Source organism: Salmo trutta, chromosome 12 (assembly GCF_901001165.1).
Source record: "Salmo trutta chromosome 12, fSalTru1.1, whole genome shotgun sequence".
Taxonomy (NCBI): domain Eukaryota; kingdom Metazoa; phylum Chordata; class Actinopteri; order Salmoniformes; family Salmonidae; genus Salmo; species Salmo trutta.
The window spans coordinates 55191751-55203978 of record NC_042968.1 but is presented as its reverse complement, the minus strand read 5'-3'; the positions used below and the strand labels follow the sequence as shown (position 1 = coordinate 55203978).

Genomic DNA, 12228 nt, shown 5'->3' with positions numbered 1-12228 from the left:
CGAGGAAAAACTCCGGGCAAAAGTTCTTGACCTTATTTGGGAGGTAAAATATAAATTGACTCAACTCAAGAGTAGCCGTTCCCTGTGGAAACCCATGTTTCCCCAACTCAATGTTGACCTATACCTCCCAACCCCAGATACCAGGGGAGAATGAAAAGATTCCTCCAACTGTCATTTGGCTAGGCCCATCTCTGATGAGCTCACAACTGAATCTCATGGCCATAACCCAAAACAAACAGAAAATACTCCTATATTCCTCTCCACAGAGCAAGAGAGTGAGGGGTCAGAGCCAGGAGCTATCCTCTTTCTAGCATGACATTTTGTGATGACCTCATATTCAACGCTCAGCAGAGGCAAACAAATAAGAGGCAAGACAAACAAAGGCAGCCATTTATTATTTGGACAGTGGCTCTTCACAGTGAGGGAGAGGTCAGAAGCTATGGTAATGTTACTAGGCCCGGTGTCTCATCTCACCATGTTTCATCACACATTGGATGGATGGAGTGATTTGAAACTACATCGGAGGCTAATCAAAGTAAAACCCCAAACCAATGTCGACAGTCATTTTCTAGAACATTCTCAGTGTGTTTCAGTGTGTACGAATTATGTGGATGTGTGTGTGTCCCTAGGACAGCTTTCTCCTTCCTGGTGTGTGGTCTAATAACTTCCCACTAGCTCCCTTCCCTTTCCACTAGTACACACACACACACACACACACACACACACACACACACACACACACACACACACAAGCTCCTCACCACAGGGATGAGAAATATGTCCCAGGGCTATTGGCTCTATTAACACTGTTTGCTTATCGCGGTGCCATCTTATTGTCCTATGAAACGCTGAGGGGGACAGACAGTTCACCACACACACAAGCCACACAACACTAGTTTAGTGGGCTATAGAGAGCTACAGTGCTCTCTCAACCCAACCTGCTGATCCACTGACACACAGTTCACTTGGAGGGCAGTAGGCTATATGCCTGGCCTGGGGTACAGTCACATTCAGTAGGTTGAGACATATTGAAATAGCAGACAGAAATCTAATGTTTAGAGCCGACACAAAGCTATTCCACACGGTAGAGAGCCATGTCTATTCTGCACAATACATGTCTATCTGAACATTATTGAATACGCTCCTGGTTTAGATGGAGTCTACTGTACACGAACACAATGCATTATGCTTGCAAACAAAACGCAACATAAAAAAACAGACTGCAAACAATACTGAATATTGTACTGTTTCAGTACAGCTGCAACTGTACTATACAATCGACTGTTGAGTAGAAAGTATTCAAAATCAGAATGGAAAGAGGGAACAGGTTCATTTAAAAACAGGGAGCAAAGCTATTGAACGGGAAGCATAGCAGTGACACAGTAGACACTACACTGTGTTTCCTGTATTCCTAAAACACTTGTTCGTGTTTTAAGGGAAGAGATGCTGCCGTGTCAACATTTGAAATTCAGGAGTCTGTGAAAATATCTGTGTGTGTGTGTGTGTGTGTGTGTGTAAGAGAGAGTGTGTGTGTGCCCAGCATCCCACATAGTTCATGACTTTATTTCTCTTGTAAATGATTTGATTTCTCTCTAGAGAAACGACATGTTGGCCTCGCAACAACAACAAAAAACGACAACTAAATGGAGTTCAATTAATTGAACCGGCGTCGGTTTCTTTTGATTGTGTGGCAAGACATAATCAAAGCCGTTCAAGCTGAGAAATAAACCTTGAACTTCAGAGTGCTTGTGATGTGGCAGAGTAAAAATACACCTTGCGGTCTTCATTCTTTCTCTCTAAACCTGATTTCCTACCATCATATACCGGTTTCTCTAGTCTAGTAAGTTGAAGTACATCAAAACATATATTTTAAAAAGTCTTCAAGAAATCAGTGGTGGTATTTAGCCTAGGCCTATATTAAAAAAATATATATAAAAACCTTTATTTAACTATGCGCAAGTCAGTTAAGAACAAATTCTTATTTACAATGAAGGGCTACCCTAACCCAGACAACGCTGGGACAATTGTGCGCCGCCCTATGGGACTCACAATCACAGCCGGTTGTGATACAGCCTGAAATCTAACCAGGGTCTGTAGTGACGCCTCTAGCACTGAGATGCAGTGCCTAACATGCTGACCAAACCGGACGAGTGCATGCGGACAGGTCGAAAAGCATTAAACATTTATGTCAATTTAGCTAGCTAACTTGCTCTTGCTAGCTAATTTTTTCTGTGATATTAACATTGGGTTGTTATTTTACCTGAAATGCACAAGGTCCTCTACTCCGACAATTAATCCACAGGAATTCGGTTTACCGTTTTTTTCCTCGACCTAAGTTCATCTTTCAGTCACCCACGTGGGTATATGCTTCTAAAAACCTATGAGGAGAAGGGAGAGGCCGGACTTGCAGCGCATTGAGCGTCACAAATAGAGACGATTTCTATTTTAGCACCTGGCCACGCAGACCCTCGCGACCAGTGTGGGTGCAATGATTGAATAACATGTATGTGTACATTTATTTACCAACGCTTGAGCACACAACGTGTACGGTCTGCATGTTAGACCGCTGTGCCACAACAAGATTAGTCCAATTGTCTTGAGTGAGTTGAAAGTGACCAGTTGTATAAAATTACTTTAGTAAAAATACTTTAAAGTACTACTTACAGTAAGTCATTTTTGTTGGTATCTGTACTCTACTTTACCATTTATATAATTTGGCAACTTTTACTACACTACATTCCGAAATAAAATAATGTGCTTTTTACTCCATACATTTTTCCGTGACACCCAAATGTAGTTGTTACATTTTGACAGGAAAATGGTCCAATTCACACACTTATCAAGAGAACACCCCTGGTCTTCCCTACTGCATCTGATCTGGCAGACTCACTAAACACAAATGCTTCATCTGGAAATGATGTCTGAGTGTTGGAGTGTGCCCCTGGCTATCCATCAATAACAACAACAAAAAAAGAAAATTGTGCAGTCTGGTTTGCGTAATATAAGGAATTTGAAATGATTTATGCTTTTACTTTTTATACTTAAGTACATTTTAGCAATTCCATTTAATTTTGATACTTAAGTATATTTAAAACCAAATACTTTTAGACTTTTCCTCAGGTAGTATTTTACTGGGTGACTTTCACGTTTACTTGAGTTATTTTCTATTAAAATATATCTTTACATTTACATGACAATTGAGTACTTTTTCCACCACTGAAAGTGAACAATCAGTTGTGTAGCCTACTATTAGTGTAGGCACACAGTCATCCTCCTCCTTCCTCTCCTTGTACTATGATGTGGCAGAGTAAAAATACCCTTTGTGCTCTTCACTCTGAACCCAATTTCCTTGTATCATATACCCATTGCTCTAGTAGATAAAAATATATATATCAAAGGTCTTCAAAAAGTCTGTGGTGTGTGTGTGCATTTTACATGATCTTCATCAAGATGAGTTCTGCTGTCATCAGCCGATATCAACCTACTGTATCACAGACTAGGCTAACCACAGTGTGGTTTCCCAGACTTCTGGCCACTTTCCTCTCCACTGTACTGCTCCATCTCAGCAGGACCTCCTTTCTGGGTCTGGTTAGTCCAGCTGACTGTTGTGATTGTTATGAAACAGAACAGAAGGGACGCACCCTGACCGCTACTTCCTTATGATCTCAGCAAACATCTGTGGAATGCGGCCCCAAACACCAGCGATTACACACCACAGGCACTGTCACTGTCCGTCTGTGCCCTTCAACAGGGAAATGCTGATGTCATGTTACGGTAGGGTTACTGTATATGTGTGTGATGTACAGTAGGCATGGGGGTGGAGACAATATCCAAGTCCATTGTCATAAAGCCTAGGCTGTCAAAGTAGCAGGTTGCTGCACTAGCCAGCAGATCCAACGCCTTACGCTTGCCTTCAGCTGCACTACAGGGTAAGACAGGCCTTTTGCTTAAATGAAGACACTGCGGAGCCGGTGCGAGATATGGCTCGGAAAACGTACCTCAATCAAGGGATGAGAAATCTGTTGTACTCCAAATTGTCCCACTATTCCAAATGTTACACAGAGAAGATTGAACGACTACTAAAAAACTAAAGCAGGAAGCACCAGTGACTCTGTCAATAAAAAAAAGTGGTCAGATGAAGCAGATGCAAAGCTACAGGACTGTTTTGCTAGCACAGACTGGAATATGTTCCAGGATTCTTCCGATGTCACTGAGGAGTACACCACATCAACAAGTGTATTGATGATGTCGTCCCAACAGTGACCGTACGTACATCCCCCAACCAGAAGCCATGGACTACAGGCAACATCCGCACGGAGCTAAAGGGTAGAGCTGCCGCTTTCAAGGTGCGGGACTCTAACCCGGAAGCTGATAAGAAATCCCGCTATGCCCTCCAACAAACCATCAAACAGGCAAAGCGTCAATACAGGACTAAGAATAAATTGTACTACACCGGATCCGATGCTCGTCGGATGTGACAGGGCTTGCAAACTATTACACACTACAAAGGGAAGCACAGCCACAAGCTGCCCAATGACACGAGCCTACCAGACGAGCTAAATTACTTCTATGCTCACTTCGCAGCAAGTAACACTGAAACATGCATGAGAGCATCAGCTGTTCTGGACAACTGTGTGATGACACTCTCGATAGCCGATGTGAGTAAGACCTTTAAACAGGTCAACATTCACAAGGCCGCAGGGCCAGACGAATTACCAGGAAGTGTAATACGAGCATGCGCTGACCAACTGGCAAGTGTCTACACTGACATTTTCAACCTGTCCCTGACGGTGTCTGTAATACCAATATGTTTCAAGCAGATCACCATAGTCCTTGTGCCCAAGAACACAAAGGTAACCTGCCTAAATGACTACCGACCCGTAGCACTCACGTCTATAGCCATTAAATGCTTTGAAAGGCTGGTCGAGGAATCCACACCATTATCCCAGAAACCCTAGACCCACTCCAATTTGCATAACGCCCCAACAGATCCACAGAGGATGCAATCTTGATTGCGCTCCACACTGCCCTTACCCAGCTGGACAAAAGGTACACCTACGTGGGAATGCTATTCATTGACTACAGCTCAGCATTCAACACCATAGTGCCCTCAAAACTCATCACTAAGCTAAGGACCCTGGGGCTAAACACCTCCCTCTGAAACTGGATCCTGGAGTTCCTGACAGGCCGCCCCTAGGTGGTATGGGTAGGTAACAACACATCCGCCACGCTGATCCTCAACACGCGTGCCCCTCAGGGGTTTGTGCTCAGTCCCCTCCTGTACTCCCTGTTCACTCATGACTGCATGGCCAGGCACGACTCCAACACCAACATTAAGTTTGCTGATGACACACAGTGGTAGGCCTGATCACCGACAACAATGATACAGCCTATAGGGAGGTCAGAGACCTGGCCGTGTGGTGCCAGGACAACAACTTCTCCATCAATGTGATCAAGACAAAGGAGATGATTGTGGACTACAGGAAAAGGAGGACCAAGCACGCCCCCATTCTCCTCGATGGGGCTGTAGTAGAGCAGGTATTTGCATGAGTCCTCGGATCCTCAAAAAGTTCTACAGCTGCACCATCAAGAGCATCCTGACTGGTCGCATCACTGCCTGGTATGGCAACAGCTCGGGCCTCTGACCGCAAGGCACAACAGAATGGCCCAGTACATCACTGGGGCCAAGCTTCCTGCCATCCAGGACCTCTATACCAGGCGGTGTCAGATGAAGGCCCTAAAAATTGCCAAAGACTCCAGCCACCCTAGTAGTCATAGAGTGTTCTCTCTGCTACAGCACGGCAAGCGGTACCGGAGCGCCAAGTCTAGCCCCCTCACCCTCCCTATTTTACGCTGCTGCTACTCTCTGTTTATTATCTATGCATAGTCACTTTAATAACTCTACCTACCTCAATTACCTGGACTAACCGGTGCCCCCGCACATTGATTCTGTACCGGTAGCCCCTGTATATAGCCTCGCTATTGTTATTTTACTGCTGCTCTTTAATTATTTGTAACTTTTATTTTTCACTTTTCACTTATTTTTCTTAAAACTGCATTGTTGGTTAACTAAGGGCTTGTAAGTAAGCATTTCACTTTAAGGTCTACATCTGTGGTATTCGGCGCACGTGACAAATACAATTTGATTTGATGCTAAATAAACATTGTGGACCTTATGGGAAAGGCCTTCATACGACATAATCGATTAAATCGATCTAGCTTCAGTCACAATGTGGCCACGTCAAAAACAGAACCGATCGCTCATGGAGAATTCATTGTTTCAACATAGTACAGTAACGGAAACTGCAACATTGTAACCATTCTTACTCAGACAAATGTTGCAACACCGTAGCACCTTAGTTAGCATAAGCCTGCATCAAACTTATTAAAACATCTGGACTCACTGAAACATCAGTATGGAAGAAAGTGACGAGTAGGGATTGTGAATGACAATGACAAAGGTCCAATCATTTCCACGGGAAAGACCATAAACATTCCAAGACACTCCTTAACAGCCAATTGACTGCACGAGAGGTGGATTCAATTCAGCGGTCATGTTAGATATCATTCAGAGGCCCAATCCCCGGGGTGACAAAATAATATTCGCCGAGAAAAGTAGCGGGGGTGACATTGTGTTGACCCAGATCCTTCAATTTCACCGGAAAGATCACGCATAAATCTGGTTGAAGCGAATAATATATTTGTTAATGTCTTTGTCACATCCACTTGCGGGACTGTGGGACTTGAGCTAAACAATTTAGCCTACTAACCCGGCCAACAACAAAAAAAGCAGAACCTACCCAGAAATTCTCTAGGAAGTAGGGCGTTATCATCTTGGTTTCTTCTTCTTTCCTCTCTTCAACTATATTCGTGTTTAATTTAAATTCAGGCAATTGCTCCGCCGTTCTCCGTTTCCGTTGTTTGCCTTTTGCTCCTTTTCCTTACGTTCCTCTTTCTTCTCCCTCCCCACCTCAGACTCCACCTCCTTTAGAAAGCGAAAGGCAACTGAATTCAATCTTTCTCCTCCAAAAATTCAGAGACGAAGAAACAGCGCCACCCATGGTGGGAAGAAAAACAGCAGTTTCTGCACTGATATTCTAGAATGGTTCTAGAATTCGACTGAACACATTTTTTTTACTTGTTTTATTTTTTTATTATTATGAACACAACAAATACAAAAAAACACAAATATACAAACAAAAGTACATAAACCTAACAGACAGGGGTATTACATATCAATATTCATTTTCAATTTTTTTAAATTATTTTATGGTGCATATTGCTTTTTTGTTTTTACATTTACTGATCATTTCAAAATAATATTTAAATTCTTAAATAATGTGAAGAAGGGTTTGTTCTCTGCCCACTTCATTTTATGGATAAAGGATCCTCCATGAAAGATAAACAAATGAACAATGAAAGTTAAATCAGGTTCCATATCATTTGGATCAAAATAAAACATATCAGAGTCTCTCAGATTAACATTAATAGTTGTTTCTTTTAAAATAGAATCTTCTAACTCACTCCAAAATCTTCTGACATAAGAACAGTCCCAAAATAAATGGTCAAGAGTTTCTGGGTCACAACCACAAAATACACATTTGTTATCAATAGCTATTTTAAATCTGTGTATAATAAAAGGTCTTTACAGGTTAGATTCTATGAATGAGTTTGTATGATACTTCTTTCACCTTATTAGATATACAATATTTACCAGACAACAACGAAACTTTGTTCCAATTCACTTGTCCTAAGGCTGCATTCCAGTTCATTTTAGCAGAGGTAATAGTAACATATTGATAGTTTCCTTATATACATGTTATTACATTTATAGTTTAAAATGTAAATTCCTTCTAATTGTATTGAGGCTACAAAATCCTCAACAGTTGCACTTGTAGTATTGTTATATTCTCCTAAAAGAAGAATAGCACCTTTAGGGACAGCTCTAACAACAATGTGATACTCCTCGGGAGTGAATGTAACATTGTGTGTTCTCATGAATTCTGGATAATCATATAGTTGTCCATCATTATTCAATAATTGTTTAACCCAAATAATGTTGTTGTCAAACCAGTTCTGGAAAAATAAAGACTTGTTTTTGTATTTTATGTATACCTACGTGGGGAAAAAATGTGTTTGTACATGAGGATCCAAGTTAGAAGTACTTGTTTATGAAAGTTAGCAAGCTTAATAGGGATTTTACCCATATCAAAGTTGCATTTGAGTAAGAATTCTAGACCACCAATCCGTTGGAATATTAAATTAGAGATTATATTCCAAATGCAATCCTTATTTCTTAAATAGTTTTGTATTGATTTGATTTTAAAGATTATATAAGAGGTTTTAAAATCCAGAGCATTCAACCTCCCTCACTTTGGGTACTACATATTACCACTTTTCTTAAATAATGAGGTTTATTCCTCCATATGCAGTTAAATAATTTAGTATCAACCATTTTAGTTACTGACAGGAACATCCAAGGCAAGGGAGGTATAAACTAATCTGGACAGACCTTCAGATTTTGATAACAGTACACATCCAGATAAAGAAAGATCTCTTAATAACCAGGAGTTAAATCTCTTTCAAATTTTCTCTACAATAGGAGAGACATTTAAGTTGGCCCTTTCTTTCTGATCTTTGCTAACAGTAATACCAAGATATGTTATCATATCTTTTACAGGGATATTACACACCGAGTTTAAGTCACATCTTTTCAACGCAAATAATTCACATTTCCTAATATTCAGAGATAAACCTGATACATGTGAGAAGGCATTAATACACTCAATAGCTTTCCTGACTTCATTATGATCTTTAAAAAAAATGGTGGCGTCGTCAGACAATTGTGAACATTTTATCTCTTTGTCTTGTATCTGAATACCCCTAAAACTATCCTTATTTATATGAAGTGCCAATACTAATAAGAAAGGAGAAATTGGGCATCCTTGTTTAATTCCACGTCTAATGTCAAATCTCTGTGAAGTTCCATGGGATAACAAAAATATAAACGCAACATGCAACAATTTCAAGTTTTTTACTGGGTTACAGCTCATTTAAAGAAATCAGTCAATTGAAATACATTCATTAGGTGCTAATCTATGGATTTCACATGACTGGGAATACAGATATGCATCTGTTGGTCTCAGATAAAAGAAAAAAAATGAAGGAGCGGTGAATCAGAAAAACAGTCAGTGACTACCATTTGTCTCATGCACCATGACACATCTCCTTCGCATAGAGTTGACCAGGCTGTTGATTGTGGCCTGTGGAATGTTGTCCCATTCCGCTTCAATGGCTGTGTGAAGTTGCTGGATACTGGCGGGAACTGGAACATCCCAAACATGCTCAGTGGGTGACATGTCTGGTGAGTATGCAGGCCATGGAAGAACTTGGACATTTTCAGCTTCCAGGAATTGTATACAGATCCTTGCGACATGGCCATTATCATGCTGAAACATGAGGTGATGGTGGCGGATGAATGGCACGACAATGGGCCTCTCGTAACGGTATCTCTGTGCATTCAAAATTGGCATTGATAAAATCCAATTGTGTTCATTGTCCATACTTTATGCCTGCCCATGCCATAATCCCACCGCCAACATGGAGCACTCTGTTCACAACACTGACATCAGCAAACCACTCACCCACACAATGCCATACACGTGGTCTGCGGTTGTGAGGCCGGTTGGACGTACTGCCAAATTCTATAAAATGACGTTGGAGGTGGCTTATGGCAGAGAAATTAACATTAAATTCTCTGGCAACAGCTCTGGTGGGCATTCCTGCAGTCAGCATGCCAATTGCACTGACCCTCAAAATTTCAGACACCTGTGGCATTGTGTTGTGCGACAAAACTGCACATTTAGACTGGCTTTTTATTGTTCCCAGCACAAGGTGCACCTGTGTAAGGATCATGCCGTTTAATCAGCTTCTTAATATGCCACACCTGTCAGGTAGATGGATTATCTTGGCAAAGGAGAAATGCTCACTAACGGATGTAAAAACATTTCTGCATATTTGAGAGAAAAGCTTTTTGTGCGAATTCAACATTTCTGGGAAACTTATTTCAGCTCATGAAATAGGGGACAAACCCTTCACTTGTTGCATTTATATTTATTTTCAGTGTATTTTAATGTTCTAAATTTCTGTGATGACTATCAGCCTATGTGGGCAAGGATACCAGGCTATGCAAAAAGGTTTTATCATAACATTAGAACCACTGGGTATCTCATATCACCTCCTTCAGGGCAGTTAGTACAATCCTTTTCTGTGTCAGGTATCAGATGCTGTGTCATGTGGGCTATTCTCGTCGGTGGACCTCTTGGTGCCTGTCAACGACTAACTATTGTTCAGTCATTATCGCATGAATGGGAGATAGAGAAACACTGCTCTAAGAGAAAGTCTTAAGACTGGTGATGCTATGTCAGAGTGGTAGATCATTCCCTAGCTATGTACTTCCCATTAACACACTTATCTGGGTACACTAGGCTGCAATGGGCTCCTCCATAGGGACATTACACTGTCGTCATCTACATAACCACCTCGCCTCAAATTGTCTACGGTGGATGAAAGTATGGGGTCAATGGGGGTAATCGATAACTGGTCTATCCAACCTGATGTTTACCAGGTTCAAAACCATTAGATCAAATTAAACTTTATTTAAAGTGCATTTAAAATTGTAACACTAAAGTAACAGAAAAGAGCAGTCCCAGACTTATGTAAACAATTTATTCTCAACTATGTACAGATCCAAGCAGTGATTACCGTTAACATCCATCACATCATACAAATGTCATTACAAAATTACTACAGTACAATCTAGATTCTTTGCATGATCCAAAATATTTGGTGGCCCCAAAAATAATTTTACCTTTAAAAAAAAAAGGTCCAACGCAGCTGTTTTTATCTCACTATCAAATCATTTCTGGGAAACAATTAATTACATTTTAGTCATTTAGTAGACGCGCTTATCCAGAGCGACTTACAGGATCAATTAGGGTTAAATGCCATGCTAAAGGGCACAGACATTTTTCACAGTCGGCTCGGGATTCAAAACAGTGACCTTTCAGTTACTGGCCCAACGCTTTCAATTAAAATGGTCCAAAATAAACAAAAATAGCTTCTTAGCAAAGATCAATTTCTCAAGCAAAAATTTTGCTTGGACTGTTTGGGAGTGGGGAGGGGAAAACTGAAAATTAGCTGTTATTGGCAGAGAGGTTTATAACCCTCTTTCTTATTGGTCTATTAGCCAATTTACCTCATGGTGATGTCACCATGGAAGGCCAAAACTCCATCCCACCAAAACAGGCTGAAATTTCAGGTGTCCTTTTCAAAAACCTCTCACACTAAAAGGGCATTATAATTTTCACAGTATTATTCCAGCCTCATAGTGTGGAAATATATATAAAACAGTTGAATAAAGTTTGACTGCACTGGGCCTTTAAAATTTCAGCAGCATTTACAGAAACCAGTCAAAAGTTTGGACACACCTACTCATTCAAGGGTTTGTCTTAATTTTTACATTTTACATTGTAGAATAATAGTGAAGACTTCAAAACTGTGAAATAACACATATGGAATCATGTAGTAACAAAAGTGTTAAATATTTTATATTTGAGATTCTTCAAAGTAGCCACCCTTTGCCTTGATGACAGCTTTGCACACTTGGCATTCTCTCAACCAGCTTCATGAGGTAGTCACCTGGAATGCATTTCAACTAAGAGGTGTGCCTTGTTAAAAGTGGATAGGTGGAATTTGTTTCATTCTTAATGCGTTTGAGCCAAATCAGTTGTGTTGTGACAAGGTAGGGGTGGTATACAGAAGATAGCCCTATTTGGTAAAAGTCCAAGTCCATATTATGGCAAGAACATCTCAAATATGCAAAAAGAAACGACGGCCCATCATTACTTTAAGACACGAAGGTCAGTCAACACAGAAGATTAAGAACTTTGAAAGAGTCAAGTGCAGTGGCAAAAACCATCAAGCGCAATGATGAAACTGGCTCCATTGAGGACCGCCATAGGAAAGGAAGCCTCAGAAATCTGCAATTAACTGCAGCCAAAATAAATGCTTCAGAGTTCAAGTAATAGACACATCTCAACATCAACTGTTCAGAGACTGCATGAATCAGGCCTTCGTGGTCGAATTGCTGCAAAGAAACCACTACTAAAGGACACCAATAAGAGGAACAGACTTGCTTGGGCCAAGAAACACAAGTAATGGACATTA

The 12228-nt window shown here is 40.8% G+C and overlaps 1 protein-coding gene across 8 annotated transcripts in view; it reads right to left on the bottom strand.

Moving 5' to 3' along the window:
• fcho2 (FCH and mu domain containing endocytic adaptor 2) overlaps positions 1 to 7071 on the bottom strand; it is a 102639-nt gene extending 95568 nt beyond the window's left edge. For 4 of the 8 annotated variants that reach the window (XM_029768839.1, XM_029768841.1, XM_029768842.1 and 1 more), the window contains exon 1: positions 6801 to 7070. In XM_029768839.1, coding sequence (XP_029624699.1) covers positions 6801 to 6833 — 33 coding nt within the window. In that variant the 5' untranslated portion in view covers positions 6834 to 7070. Of the gene's footprint in view, positions 1 to 6800 lie in introns of all 8 variants that reach the window. The other 4 variants (XM_029768840.1, XM_029768844.1, XM_029768845.1 and 1 more) reach the window with 4 other exon arrangements.
• Positions 7072 to 12228: the final 5157 nt, after the last annotated feature.